This window comes from Orussus abietinus, unplaced genomic scaffold (genome assembly GCF_000612105.2).
Source record: "Orussus abietinus isolate OABI.00-Male unplaced genomic scaffold, Oabi_2.0 scaffold27, whole genome shotgun sequence".
Lineage (NCBI taxonomy): Eukaryota > Metazoa > Arthropoda > Insecta > Hymenoptera > Orussidae > Orussus > Orussus abietinus.
Window position 1 is genome coordinate 378,581 of NW_019394254.1, and position 15,309 is coordinate 393,889.

A 15,309-nucleotide genomic window follows, 5' to 3' on the forward strand; every position below is an offset into this window, starting at 1 on the left:
TGGCCAATTTACTATTTTCATTTCCAAAAACGAGGACTCACATTTCTCGACTCTCCTCGTCCACGAGATGTCGAGCCCTTGCCGAGTAACCTCTCTCGTATGATTTCGAAGACCACGACTGAAGGTGTGGTACCTCAACTAAAATATACACATTTATATAAAATTCATTAATTTTATTTATTTATTTAATAGCGATAGGACGGTCGTTTCCTCTCATCCCCTCGACATATCGGGAAAGTAGGAAGAAACGAGCGGGTAGAAAATTCCTTCCAGGAAGGAAGGGATGAAAAATCGAGGGATGTCCCAATAGGATTGGCAAGATTCACGAAAACTCGCGTGCAACCCTCGCAGATCTCGCGGTTCCGTGCAATAAACAGTTTTGCTCAATCCTCGGCGTCCGTCAGTCCGTACGGGGCGACTATTTAGCTAGTATTTAGCTAGAAGAAGATAGCTACCGATATAGCTCAGATAGAAAAGTGCTTGTAGATCGGGCCACTCGGTGTCCGTTTAAAGGGCCCATGGCCAAATGAACTCTCTTCTCCTCCTTTGGTCCTCCTTCGGTCTCTCGGTGTCTTCGGTGTCTATTCTAAAGATAAAGGAAAAGAGTGCTCCCCCTCGTCAATGTCCATCTAATCCGCCTCGGAAAAGTCAAAAAGAGAAAAAGAGATAAAAAAAAATTCCAAACCCGACACTTTTTCGCCCCCTTGGGGTGGTTCCTCCTTTCAACTGGACAACGCCAACTAGTGACTCTCCCAATACTCCCGTTGCTCAAAATCGATCGATTGTCGATTACAGAAAATGAAAGGAAAAAGGAAAAAAAGAAAGATAGGGCGCAAAAATTGGGAACATCGGGAAACCAAAAAAAAAATAATAGGGAAGAAAATTTGGCAGCGACGAGGGAGAACCGTGGAAAAAAGTTAGCACTTCGAAACTTCTTGGCCGTAACTTCGAATATGATCGTGTCGCCGTTTACCTATTACTAGAGAAATCTTTCCCGTATAATAGCGTGACGATAGAGTCATTATAGTAGAGCATGGAATGTAAGCATATGTAGCTGATTACCCTGACCCGCGACTACACACACTCGCGCGAACACTCCCGGCCGACCTACACGGACGCACTCGCCAAGGCGACACTCACACACAGAAACACCCCGCGGGAAGTGCGATGTGGACGTTTACACCCTCCGAACGATGCCAAGTTACAATGACATCGTTTGAAGTAATTGCAGCGGGCCCACCTTGTCGATACACCTGGAAATACCCACTGATAAGATTCATCCTCCCCCCCAAATCGTACCGAGGGGGTTCGAAACCGATTTCTCGTCCCTTTTCGAGGTCGGCATAACCGAAAGATCGAGCTTCCAATTCGCGGAAAATGTCCTTTATTCCTGTTTCTAGAATTTGATCGATCACGCGGTGCAACCCCCTCAAAAGTCAGGCGACGACGGGGGGACTTAAGTCGGCGACTCCACCCGTCGCACTTCCCGCCAGTGGGTCCACCTTCCGTACCATTGCGACACGACACGACACGATGTGGATGTTAGAGATATTTTTCAACTTGTACTAAATGTGATAAACCGAAGAATTGACAATGAGCAATCTATAACTGTAATATAGATATATTGATTATAAACGAGTCGATGTCTGTCGTACAAGCCGTATAAAGGATAGTCATTAACGATTAGCCTGATACCTAGGTGTTAGCCCGTAAGCCTAACGGTAAGAGGAAGCGAAGCCGAAGCTAGATCCTAAGAGCGAACGAGAAGAGAAGCGGATCGATCGACCCGAGATCGATGACCACCTCGGATCGATACGAGGCCATCGATCGAGGGCACACGCGAGAAGCCCGGACCGCCGATACGCGGATGAGGGGGAAAACAGCGGATGTGGAAAACCCGACGTCATTTGGGAGCTCCCCTTCCCCCACCCCGCGCGGCGCGCCGCCACGCGATTGGTCCGTCGCGAAAGTGGGGGGCGCGCCGACCAATCGGGGAGCGGCGCGTTCTCCCCTCCCCCGCACTCGGTCCCGGCACTCGGTGGGGTCCGCACCCTCCGGCCCGCCGCTCTCCCCGAAAAGGCCCAACCCAAAACCGAAAACCCGTCCCGAGGCCGCGGTCGCTCGGACCGATCCAGGGGAGCGGCGTGGGTGCGATGGATCGATCGATCGATCGATCGATAGATCGAAAAGCTACGCCTCTTGTCGGCGGTTCCCGCTTCGAGCTTTCCGCGGAGAAAGCCGATCGGAGTGGGTGGTGACGAAGTACTATAACAGATATTATTGCCAGTACACTATACATTATAACCGATTGTTGTCTACGATATAATGTTATTTTTCTAATTCATATTCAATCGTTGTTATTGTTGAGGGGACGAGCACATCGAATTTTAGAGGGTGTACGTGTGGTGCGTGTGTGAAAGGCTCTCGGGTCCGCCAAGTGGGCGGAGGCGAGATACGTCTTATCGATATGCTTATTCGATCTCGGCTCGATCGGCCAGCCGATCCCGGGGATCGACGTCGGCGGGCCGAGATGACACTTTCGAAGTACTTAACTAGTTATTACGTCCACGCGGCCGAGCTGCGCCGCGACTCGACGGTCTATCGATCTAGATGTTTTGTAACCAAAGAACGCGCGGGGGCGCGGACCGTCCCCGGTTTTCAATTGATATTCGTAACGATCCTAGAACGCTTGCCGTTCCAGTGCCAAGGCTTCGAGGACGCAATGGGAGACCCGGTTACGCGGCCGATATCGTTGCGTGGGAATTTTCTGCCGTAAAGAGAGGCTGAAATCTGGGTCGATCGGAACTGGCGTTGACGGGACGCAATCTGCGCCGAGTCTTTGTATTTGGATTCACTTTTATCGCGCGTGGGCGCGCTGTTTGTACCGATCGGGCGCGAGAGGTTAGCTTCGGGGAGTTTACGATCCGATTAAAAGGATTATTTCGCGGCCTACGTTCCTATATTTTGTGTTCAGAGACTTTCTAACGTAGGGGCATTGCTGGTATTATCCTACTCTAGTCGGCGGTAACGAGTCGTTCTCCCTATTTTCTTTTTTTAGGTTATGGCCGCTACTCTCGAGGGAGATTCGGAGACTGGATGGACGATTATACCATACTTTTACAATGGTAACGCCGCCTCGCCGGGGCGAATGACGATTTAGGTACAAACCTGACAGATCGGGGATGCAAATCAAAACTCCCAGAGTCATGCTTCTCATATTCTAAGTGCACTTATCCTCGTTTACCGGAAACTGTGTTGGTCGGGTTACGCGGGATGGGTCGCGACTGCCGGTCTCCCGTTGGCTCTCCCGAGCATGCGCGTCGATCCTATTGGCTGGGCCTAAAGGCCTCCCTCGCCAGACGGCTTGGCGCTAGAATGAGGGAGAAAATCGGTTATTTAATGGCGAACGCGTGGGAGTGCGAGTGAAAGGGAGAGAATGCCGTGGAATAAGTTATTGTTAGATGCGCGGCCGGATTGGCGCGCTGGCCAAGTGATATACACTGCTGCGGACCTGCGTATTGTATTTTTTGTAAACGGCACATTTTTGCCACGATTGTGATAAACCCGAGTTCGCAACGTCGTCGACGAGTGGCGCCAGCGTGCCGTCCGCTGGCCGAAAAAAAAAACGAAGATGAAAGAAGGAAAGCGGAAACAATTGAAAAGCAAGGCCCCCCGAGCACTCGGTTCGATCGGTTTCCCACGTTCGAATTCAAACGCCGCCATCTTTCCCGCCGTTAGAGGCAACCCGTCACGTGACCCGCGCGTCAGTTTCCACCAATGAGGGAACTCGGTGAAGTTTCGCACCAGATATGAAACGTGCATACGTATGTATTCTCAAAATCGCTGCAAAGGAACCGTCCAAATTTGTTTCCGTCGAAAGGATCGCTCGGTGAGCAGATTGTATTACGTTGTTCGGTACACGGAGGCGTTACGCCTTTCCTGAAATTAGCGTCGATTTTTCTTTCGCGTCGTGAGGTTATTTGGAGCGTGACGACTGCATTCTCGTTCCCGTGCCGCGAATTCACGTGGGAAACCGGCGAAAATACCGTGGCCAGGCCTAGATAGCTAAGATATTTACGTTTTAGCGCAACTGCAAGGAGTCCGCATCGATCCTGGTGTCCGCAATTGCCAAAGATTAAGAGCCGTGTAGTAGCGAGTAGCCCTAAAATGCGACGACGACGACTACGACGACGACGACGAGGACGACTACAACGATGATTGTTATTACTGTCTTTGTAACGTTTAACGTATATCAGTGTCGTGCAAAGAGCCGACTGAGCTCCTCGGTGTTGTGGGTATACATACTCGTTCCTAGCGACTCGTATGATGAATTACTATTCATACTACTCGTAACGCTGCATTGATCCACTTTAACTCTACTTACTCTAACGATAAATAAATACATTCTGTCCAGTCTAACTCAATATCTCGTATTCTCCACCCTCTGCATCCTTATTCCATCGATAACAGACATAAAGAAGAAACAACGTCACTTTATTCCTTATGTATACGTATAACTTTCAATTACAGATTCGTATATTACAATTTTTAGGCTTCCCAGTTTCATCCGCCCGTAATTATCAATTCTGTCCAAGCTTTGATTCGTTTTGGAATTGTCATGGTACTTTATGAGTATTTCCTAGTAAAAAAAAGTCGAAAAAAGAAATGCCGTTTCCCTACATTAACTTAATGGTACCTAGTTTCGCGAATGTTACTTTTTTATCAGCCTTTCGATGAGTACGTCGATGTTGATAAAACATCGTCGTACTATTGCTGTGCATACGTTAAACTTGGTTCATTGAGAACGCAAGAACAGTCATGGGTATTTCGGAAAGAATTTGCCAATCCATCGCTGATAGACAGGTATGACGAATTACTCCGATAATAACGGTCAATACATATATCCTTATCAACAACTATAAATGTTAGCTATATAAACGTATCGAAACAGACGTTTATAGTATAAAAAGAGGATCTGGAGCTGCTGCATGGGCAAATTTTTGTCTAATGCTCACAATCAATCCATGGTACGATAGGTAATAGGTAACCTACGATAATGATTTTATGGGACTATGTATTTAATTATATCATAGCTACCTAATCCTCAAGCTACTCGCTTGGACCATTATTTGTAACCTAATTTTTCACTTAAATATACTAGAAAAAATAAACTGTAAAAGCTTGCTAACTGAAAGACAATAAGTCTGACTATGTTAGAGGATACACTCGCGTATCCCAGTGTTAATTGAACGGTTTAATAATATTGGAACTATTCAAAATGCGACGGTGCGAGTACAAAACTGTCCGACCATGATTAATTGCAAGATAATATGGAAATGCCATGTTTACATGCCATCTTCGTTACTGATGAAGCACGCCTAATGATAATCAAATATTAGTTAATAACACTACGAACGATTAAAGAAAAAGCGATATGTTACGGATTAACCCGCTACGCGCAACAAATATAATAAACGACATCGGACGTTCGTGAAGATAACGGATCGTCAATTTGATTATACATCCGTCGATTGCCAAGCCTATAAGCGGACCTTCAGTTCCTCCATTCGTTGTTTTATTCTTCGCCGCATCTCCTTGTATCTAAATTGTTAAATCATTTTTGTTTGCAGAGATGATTCAGTAATCGCACAAAAATAATTCAATTCCTTCGGGAGACTTACTTCTCTCGTAGAACTAGTATCTGACGTTCTTCCTCGAAGTGGTAACGTTGCAAAATACCGTGACACTCTGCCAGTGACAGGTTAAGAAATTGTGCGACGTCCGAACTAATTTCCGGAGTGGACAGCTTGTCTACGAGGAAGAGACGAGTTACGTTTTCATGTGGACCCAAAACTACCCTAACCTCCAATGGGTATTCGTCGTCTCTTAGTCTCCGTTGCTCTGAAATAAATAAATAACATACACATTGTACGTAATTCTCGTACACAATAGATTTGTCGACATCCGTTGCAGATATTACATTGAGGACATTACCTCCATTATCACGCACTACGAATAACGCAAAGTTGTCAGGTTTGGCGTCAACCTTGTACTTGTCGAGCATGAGATTGATAACCTCTTGGGTGCTCACCAAGCTGGTAACCCACACCGACATCTGAGAGCCATGAGGAGGTGTGAAGAAACTGGTCTCTCTATTATAAAAGTGACCATTTATAGAGCATCGGCGACGTAATCTACTCCTAGACTGTCGCCTACCACCAGGACGACGTCTGATCGCTGTTGAGCCTTGCTTACGTCTCAATACAACGCCATCCAACTAAAACAAGTAACAAAACTCGAATACACTCTTAGTGCTATGGAGTAAAAGAATAAATGAATTTTAGCACATAATGCAAATCACACCTCGAGACCGCTATCCGTTGACATGGTCATGTTGTCGTCGTCTCGAAAGTGGAGGGAATTTACAGAGTCAGTATCGCTATCATTTCGGTGCCTCTGAAGACAATCTGGTCCAGACATGGAGCGGTTCAAACCCTTTTCTATCCAACTGTCATCGTTGCTGTGTCTATTTCCAGCAATATTTTTCTCAAGGCTGTCAAAATATTCTACCCTACGAAGTGTGCCATTCCTATTTACAGTTCCTTGGTAGATAGGTGTATCGGTACCAGAGGAACTTCCTATGCTATGCGTGGGTGTGCTGTTTACACTGCTGTCGTCTTTACTGGTTTGGTAACCACTTGTTGAGTTTCCACGGGATTCTGCTTCTGTACTAGCTTGATTCAACTGTGCCGATGTCTCTGTACTGGAATGTGAACTAATCGATGGCAAACTTTCTGGCATGGTCTGATATAATTTGTTGCCTTCCTGTACTTTGCGCTCCACCTAAGTACGACTACTGTCATAATATGTAACAATATGTACTATCACAAAGATCGAAGTTACAAACCTGAAGTAATTCGTCCAGTTCATCCCATTCCATAGTCTTTACATCTAACTTCATAGGTAAAGTTAAGCTTTTTAAATGATCAGGTGATGCTGGAATGGAATTAGGTTCGCTCTCTGGGAGGTTCTCAGTTGTTGCAATATCTTTAGTTGGCGTCTCTGCCTTATCTTCATCTTCTTCCACCTAATCACCATGGACAAAAATTAAAAAACATTTTGTTCAAATTGAAATCAACCGAACTTTTTTCAACAGGGGTGCACGAACCTCAGAGACACTTCGGCGACAAGAATTTCTGTTTCGTGCTGTAACAACCGTGCGTTGATCATCGTCTTCTTTCAGATGAATAACTCCGCGAACACCCCAATAGATTCTAAGTGCTCCTTCCAATATCAATCGACCATTCACCTTAATAAATCCAAACCTCATTTTCATGATCTACATACTAGTTAAATAAGAGATGAATAAATTAAAAATTCTAACCTCACGACTTCTAATACCACCACTTTTACCCTCGTAATATTGATTAAACACTTTTAACTTGGATTCCAAATGTGATCTTGGCAACGATGAGCGGGATTCCTTTTTCCCAAAACTTGTATGCGATTCAACTCTTGTACCATGTCCGAATAATTGGGGACCAAATAATGCTCCATAACAGGGAACATGACAATAGGGAACTCCTTTATGCTAATTAAAGTAAGAATTAAAAGATCGCAATAACTGATTATAACAACTATTTCATTCCTTCCCCTACGGCTATCTTTCATTACCTCTGCATGCTGTCCAGGATTTAATCGCTTTCCACACTCCTCGCACCGTAAACATTCTGGATGCCAATCATATCCTAATGACTGCTTACGCTCCGCTAAAAATAAACATTTTATTGAATTTGCATCTTCTCTATACAAGGTACATGGATGGAGTTCCAGAATTGGTGACAGAAATTAAAACCAACTAAACTAACATAACCTCGATTTAAATGCATCGACGTATCGCTACCTCAGTTGTCTAGTACATGAAAACTCCGACGAAAATAAATACGTACTACATTTCTTGCTACAAAACTTGAATTTTGACAGTGATTCGTTTAAAATTCATTGACAGCGTATGTACTTGACAACGTCAGGAACGCACTTGGCTTAATGAAAAATATTGTTTCAGACCGAAATATACGGGTTTCCCGCATTTGTGACACTTCCACATGACGGCGCAAGCCTCCTGCTGCTGCAATTTATTCACTGCAACCCTTCTCACAAAGGTTAAGACATTTTGATTACGATAGTCTTCGCGTGAAGATGACACACATGTCCGACATGTTTTCCAAGGTTGTTAAAGAAGTCAGTTGTCCGCCATCTTGGACTGCCCTCCATAGAGAATTGGAAAAGCTCGCACATATTTCACGTGGCGCTATCTATAACCTCTCCGGTCTCATTTTAAAGCAGCATCTTTTCTACTCTCTGTTTCTAACCTAAAAATTTATAGTCCGTGAACAGTCGCTTATTTTCTACTTTACCTCGCATCTGTTTATTCAGTGGTTCATGGAAGCCTGTTTTGACAGATGTATGTATACACAGGTGCATGCGACTGCTCTCTATGATTTGACGCGACTGCGTACGAGCCGGTCCTCGCGGCAGATATGGACGAGCGTAGCGATGAATCACGATTGACTGATTCGTGATGTCGAGGTGGAACCTCAGGATATTTTTCGTGTTTCACGTGAAATTTAAGACGAGTCGGATGAACGATTAGAAAGCAGGTTAAATGACGGTGCGGGGCTTCGACGCGACGGGTCATGGGGGCCTGCCTCAGCCGCTGCTTCAACGTCGTCGACCCGTCGTCCTTCAGGTTAGGACAATTACCATCTAAATTTACAGACTTACCATGAAATTAATTACATTTCATCGAAATAATGCTTTAACTGACGGAATTTTAAATGCCGGAACATCGCTATTAAAATTGGAGTAACTGAACGCTGTTTAGATTTAAGAATCGTCATCAAATTTTCATTCATAAATTTATTTCATTCTGTATATCTTGTTCTGTTCTATTGTTTATTCGTTTAAGGTCCTACCACAGACATTCCAGTATGTTCTTCCAGGAAAGCGGTCGAGTGGAGGTACGTTATCTCAAATTGTCTGATTGCTTGTTCTAATCAATAACCTACAAACGATTCTTCTTCCACAAGTTTCTTTTTCTAGTTCACGAACGAAGCAGAAACTGGAAACACGGAACAGGCTGGGAGAGCTAAAAGGTAAATGCCAGTTTTACTCATCAGATAAAGTTTGATTGACGTTTCCGATTAATTATCAATTTCTGTACCATGCCTTCCGGACAGACTCTTATCGTATCTGTCCCTGAAACGACTAAAGGTAAAGTAAAGAGAAAGGTTTGATGTTTCTGTTTACTGTGTTACTATATAGACGATACCGTATGAATTAAAATGGAAAATTCCATTAATATTTGGAATTTGTATTTCAATCAATGAAGTAAAATGAAGCATCTTTATCCATTAATATTTCGCAGTGCTTTAATATATTTATGGAAGAATTACATGTATCTGTAGAAAAAACATGGAACTCCGGTGACCCTGGAATTGGTGGAAGAAAGCGGCTGGCCAAGAGGTACAAGCAAATATGCCCGATTAAGCTCCAGAAATAATGCATCAACAAGGTAATAAAAATATCAGACTTGGGAAAGCGTGTCTTTTCAAGTACATGTTATAAATATTTAAACTGCACAATAGTTCTAGTTTGGATACGCCATTTCAAACTCTCGATGCCCGCTCACTGTTGAAACACCAAGGATGCATGTCTTCTACACCTGCGTCTTCCTTAGATCTTGAGTGGGAACACGAAGGTGAGTATACAGTGTGTTCAAGAAAAAAATGGGGAAGTCTGAAAAGACTTGATAAAATGGTTTCAACAAATTTGATGAATACATTTTATGTACATTGTAAATGAAATTTTTATTCATCTAGGAATGCCATTACCTGCCATAGAGAATGATAAGATGGAGAGCAGCGAAGGTTCCTTGGCGCAGCTATCGAACAATAATAGTCAGCCTTCTAGTCTGACAAATTCACCCTGGTCCAGAGTGTCGACTCTCGACAGCTTGGAGTGGGACCCGGTTGAAGCTGACATGGTGTGTGTCGACATCGAGACTGAACAATTGTTAACTGAAATAGAAAGACTAACAGATAGAGCTTTGAAAGAAACTGGAGAATGGACAGGTACTAGCTGATAAATTATGGAATCGTTTCAATTGTGGGCTGTTTATATTTTTGTATTAGAGTAAGGAATGGTTTTCATCGGTTTTTGGTACAAAGGATATCTTCTATTCTTCAAAAATATAAGACAGGCGGAAACTCGTTCGTAATTGATCTCATCGACAGAAAAGTGAAATTGCTTAGAGGTTGGAAAAATCACAGATTGTTAACTGCATTACCTCATCACTATTTTAATAAGTTGAGCAGGATATTTCGATGACCTTAGATAGTCTACATGGGATGTTAAAAGTTATTTCAATGGAATTTATAAATTAGCGTCACGCTAATATACCAAAATAAACTAGAAAGCTAAAGGTTTAACGTAAAGTTTGACTTTCTGAGAAACTGCACAGAAATGTTATAATATTAACTGATGAAATGATCTCATTAAGGTTTTAATAAATTTAACGCGTTACTTGGGTGAGCATCAATAGTCTACAGATCGTTACTCAAAATTATTTCGAGGTGGCATTAGGTTAATGCCCTACGAAACAACGGGTAAAAAAATTGATGTCTACTCCTCGAATCTCATAATTTTCTATTTTTATTAAACTTACTAGCTAATTATCAAAAATAAATCGATAATAAATTATCAATGCGATAGAATAACAAATTATTAATAACCGTTGAAAGCAGAAACAGATTATCGCCCACATTCCCAAAATTGTTTAAACATTCTACAAAACGATAACAAACTACTCGTTGGTTTTACAAAACGTCTAAGATGATACCACGATTATCCTTTTTACCATTCTTAATTCTTAGGAAAAGAAAGATATGAAACAACAAAGAGGAATCGACTATTCACACTGTAAAAATCAGTGCAAATAGACTTTTGATCGATTATCCATAGAGACTGTAAATAATCTCGAACGTCAATATCTCAATAGATAGATTTGAAAAGTTGAACTACATAGACACGTCTCGAGAAAAGTGATTAGAGTAGCTCTGATATTAGTATTAATATCGATACTTAGGTGTCTGTACAGAAACGTTTACGACAAGAACTATGCATTGTACTATAGTTATATAGATCGACGGATGAGGAGTTCTATAAAGAGTAAAAATCCAACGTTCGAACGAGTGCTAGTACCGACTGGGTTGCCTTACAACGATTGAAAAGAATCTCTATCACTGATTTTACCCAATGGTTATCGCACTGCTTTAAAAAAAATTTATAATATGTTGCACACATTTTATAGCATAACACTCGATGGACTATTTATGTAAAATTGTTCAGCAACAAATATATTTTACATTAGAAACTATGGTGGTGATGTAAAGGAATTGTGATTGGAATTTGAGATTAACCTGCTTGGTTGTCGTTGCTGGCTCGATGGTATTCATCATCAGGTCGATACACAGTCAATTGATTATACTCGCGTTTCACTTCCCGGATAACAAATCGAATCACATAATTTAAATAACTGGAATTGATACCAAAAAAATATATGAAATTAACAATGGTGCTACGTGTCTAAACTTTGGATCGGTGAGCCTTCCGAATAGCTGTTTTGTTTCATTTTACTGCGACTGTGTTAATGACCTTAAACGACCGGGACCAAATGTGGAGGTTGCAGTTAATCGTTAAGATTATTTGATTTGCATTATGGGCTATTAAATGTATGTATCGTTGAGCACAAGGCGCACATGTTAAAGATGTAGAAGCTTCTTCCAATCGAAACCAGTCCTAGTAGAAAGAGGATATTTCGGAGGATAATTTATAAGATTTCGAGGAGAAATTGCAATTATTTCTCACTCTCTCGAGAGATTGCTAATCTGAATACTTTTGATCGTGAAGACGCGTCAGCAACGTGCCTAGAAATGTTAAATTAGTAATATTGATTCTGCACCTCAGGTACAGATATACATTGGAACGCGTTGAGCTTCAAGTGTTTTTAGATTTGCAATTGCTCGGGGATTACCTTTAACGCGCAATAACGAGTACTGTAATTAGTTTCCTCGGACAAGGAAAACGCTGAGGTATGCATTTCGAGCGCAAATAAGTAGTGTTATGTATTTTGCGAAATTTTCAATGTCGTGGCGTTGTTAATCACTGGAAAGCTTTTAAGGAAACCTTATGTCGAGGCGACGTGGACTGGCAATTTTATCGACCGTGTCTGATCATTTGCAGAGGTGCACGCGATGGACAGACTTTTGTACACGTGACAAATGAAAAAGACTGTTTATTCTTACTCTGGCTTATATGCGAATGGGAACTGCAATGTAAAAAGTAAAAGTTACCGATGAACGACGTCTACAATGTCGGGGTCTTTTAACACCAGTCATCTAGTTTCTCGGCATCTTTTTCAATCTAAAAAAAAAACGGACTGTTTCTTGTAGTTGACCTCGAGTGCCGTTACGGTCATGACATTTCGCCGTCAGTTTGAAATCGCCGTAATAAGCTAGTCAAACACAGTGTAAGGTATAATTAGACGAGAGGTACTGTGTTTCATATCAGAATTGTAATCAGGGCCAAAATTGTTAGGAATTTGCCTGTACCGTACATTTACGAGAATGTCCGATCCCTAGGGAAGGTTTCAAAACGTAATTCTACTCTAAAAGACGAGTACATTTGTATGCTTCAATAAAACAGTTTCTTTATAAAATTTCCCTTGGTCTCTGTCAAAATCTGGGTATCCGAACCAATTTTTTAAGAGTCGTTACTCCAGTATTTGAGATGTTTTTTAAGATTTTCAAAGGTGATGCAAAATTGGTACAATACAGTCAGTGCGAGATTTGTTGCAAGTATACATATAATTGTACATTGAGAATGGAGTATCGAAAAACTAACAGTGAATGCAAGAGACTATGATTTGTTCGTCAAGGCTTCAAATAACGAAGGACATTCATTAAATACTGTGCACAATGACGATTCATCTATAGACCAGTTTGTGATAATTACATCCTACTGCTCAAATATAAGTTCAAAATGTGTACAAATATCTCTTTCATTCGCATTATTATTAGTAATTATTGCTACTTTATGGCTAATAAATGCAAGCAACGAGTCATTTCTAAATTTCATAAGCTACAGCCTCAAAGACTGTACAGTTAACATACATATATATGAGACCTTGGAGTGAACCTCGATTTCAAAATTAATTAAAGACTAGTAGCTTACAGCTGATCTAAGACACAGAAGAAACTGCAGGTTATTACACGGACTCAGTGAAGCATATTCGTTTAACCAACAATGTGTAAAAATCAGCAAGTGAGGGTAATTGCATACCTCTGCTACATCAATTGTGCATCGTAAGCACTGAAATTCCTAGTAGTGAATGTGACAGATGACTTTGTGTTTCGTACAGATATTGCACAGTTGTATGGTGTTACTACATTGTATACAATTCAAACTTGACATCCCTTTCAAGTATAAATTTCCTCTGCACACTAAGTTTAAAAATGCTGTTCGTAAAATGTGTATAAAATTTACTTTGAATCCGATAACATGCGTACAGATGTAATGTCCATTGTTCACAAAGTTGCGCTGCAACTTAAACGAGGAATAGTCGTCGCAAAACAAGAAGGATGATCGCTGACACCAGAGATGCTATAAGTATACTCCAGAAAAGATCGTTTGAAGAGGACATAATGTCTTCCTGATGATTAATAATAATCTCTGGTTGTTGTCGTTCAATGGTCTCCACACGTGGAACTTCCACATTACGTTTCCGCAGGTCGTTGTCTTGAATACTGTCTGTATTTGACGTTAAAGAAGATTCGGACGTTGATGGTTCTTCGGCCTATAACGTTTATTTATTTCAGAATTCATGGAGGTGGTAGTCGTTTTTTCCTACCAATATTTATTAATATCGATACCTTCAATGCAATTGTATCTAACATGTGCTGTTCTTCCTCTGTAATAGGTTTCTTAACCGTGTCCTTCGATAACAAGGTTGCAGTTTTACCACATATGTCACATTGCCATTGTAACGACCTAAGAATAACGACATCATAATAGTTACCAGAAATCAAGTTACTGAAGCAATTCAATTACCTCTTGGCCAACTTTTGTCTCTCCTCGGTGTTATAATCCAGTGAACCGATAGTTCCATTCCCTGGAGTTGGCATGAATGCAATTAATGCCAACAAAGCTGTTCGGATACTCCACGATGGTTGCCACGTTTCAGGATGATGGCCAGAGATACTCAAGCAAATTTTCTTATTAACTTCAAATCGGCCGTTAGGCTAGAATTATAAACCATTTATCTTCACACCCGTTCCTTTATGTTCCACGATTCGACCGTGACTCCTACCGTGAGTAATATGATATTTGGTGGTTTCATTGGATACTCTGGTGGTAATAGAATTCTGCCGTGATAAACACCGCCCTCGAAGTCTGTCAACGGTGGCCCTTGCACGGTGAAGTGCCACTCGAAGAGGTTGTCCTCCAACGGATAAGCACAGTATTCCTCCGTTGCTTCATGCAACTCTTGTGCTTCCCGCATTAATCTCTTCACGGCTATAGACCAAATTGACATAAAGTACCATTCTTAGACAAAGTTTGACCTGGGAAATATTCGACAAATTAAATTCGGAACACTTACCGGGGCTTTTAGCGTTGTATTTTCCGTCGAATGTCATCTTCCAAGTTTCAAGAGCGTTTTCGCTCGCGGTATAAAGCAGAACCCAGCTGACCGATACCCCCGAAGTGTCAAAAAACGTGTCTACGTCGATTACGCGAGAACGCGCACATCGTTCCTTACATTCTACACGCCGCCACCAATCGGTTCATCTCCTTCCCGGAAAAGGTCAATTTTTACGTGGTCAAAATGGATTCGCGATATTTCTTCAAAAAATAACTCGAGCCGATGTGTGTCGTGTGACCGTACATACACACGCGCACGCGCTCGCCAGTGTCCGACAGCAAGCAAGCCGAGCAAAACCGAGCGCAGCCGAATTGAGCCGAATAATCGACGTTGCGTTCCGACTACGACCGTAGTTTCCACTAGTTTCGACCTATCGAACAGCGTCGACCTATGCCATTTAATGTCGCAACTGCCAAAATCGGTGATGGAAACCGCAGACATAGTACAAGTTACAAAAAATAATTTTTATAAAAGTAAAAAAATGGTGCACTGTATTTTATGTACTTTATGCTATGTCTCAGATATTCCTATATCTATGGTTTCTGCGG

General features: G+C 41.9%; 3 protein-coding genes across 4 annotated transcripts; 1 reads left to right on the top strand and 2 right to left on the bottom strand.

The window, feature by feature from the left end:
* Positions 1-4,475: 4,475 nt before the first annotated feature.
* On the bottom strand, positions 4,476-8,312 carry LOC105694810 (ras association domain-containing protein 4). The gene is made up of 9 exons (XM_012415829.2): positions 8,068-8,312; positions 7,675-7,769; positions 7,385-7,591; positions 7,169-7,309; positions 6,908-7,087; positions 6,364-6,843; positions 5,995-6,277; positions 5,682-5,901; positions 4,476-5,601 (listed from the first exon to the last, which is right to left on the bottom strand). Exons 1-9 carry the CDS (start codon positions 8,105-8,107, stop codon positions 5,541-5,543), a joined length of 1,707 nt encoding a protein of 568 aa, XP_012271252.1. The 5' UTR covers positions 8,108-8,312; the 3' UTR covers positions 4,476-5,540.
* Positions 8,313-8,646: 334 nt separating this feature from the next.
* Positions 8,647-10,487, top strand: LOC105694813. Of its 2 annotated transcripts, none has more exons than XM_012415834.1 (7): positions 8,647-8,749; positions 8,969-9,020; positions 9,103-9,155; positions 9,240-9,273; positions 9,468-9,574; positions 9,648-9,760; positions 9,882-10,487. In XM_012415834.1, the coding sequence occupies exons 1-7, from the start codon at positions 8,697-8,699 to the stop codon at positions 10,142-10,144; spliced, it is 675 nt and encodes a 224-aa protein (XP_012271257.1). In that variant the 5' UTR covers positions 8,647-8,696; the 3' UTR covers positions 10,145-10,487. The 2 variants fall into 2 exon arrangements, with proteins under 2 accessions (XP_012271257.1, XP_012271258.1); XM_012415835.1 differs by having other exon boundaries at positions 9,654-9,760.
* Positions 10,488-12,339: 1,852 nt separating this feature from the next.
* LOC105694812 (ubiquitin-conjugating enzyme E2 J1-like) lies at positions 12,340-15,020 on the bottom strand. Its single transcript, XM_012415833.2, has 5 exons — positions 14,720-15,020; positions 14,429-14,634; positions 14,170-14,360; positions 13,992-14,109; positions 12,340-13,915 (listed from the first exon to the last, which is right to left on the bottom strand). Exons 1-5 carry the CDS (start codon positions 14,754-14,756, stop codon positions 13,667-13,669), a joined length of 801 nt encoding a protein of 266 aa, XP_012271256.1. The 5' UTR covers positions 14,757-15,020; the 3' UTR covers positions 12,340-13,666.
* Between the last annotated feature and the right edge of the window lie 289 nt (positions 15,021-15,309).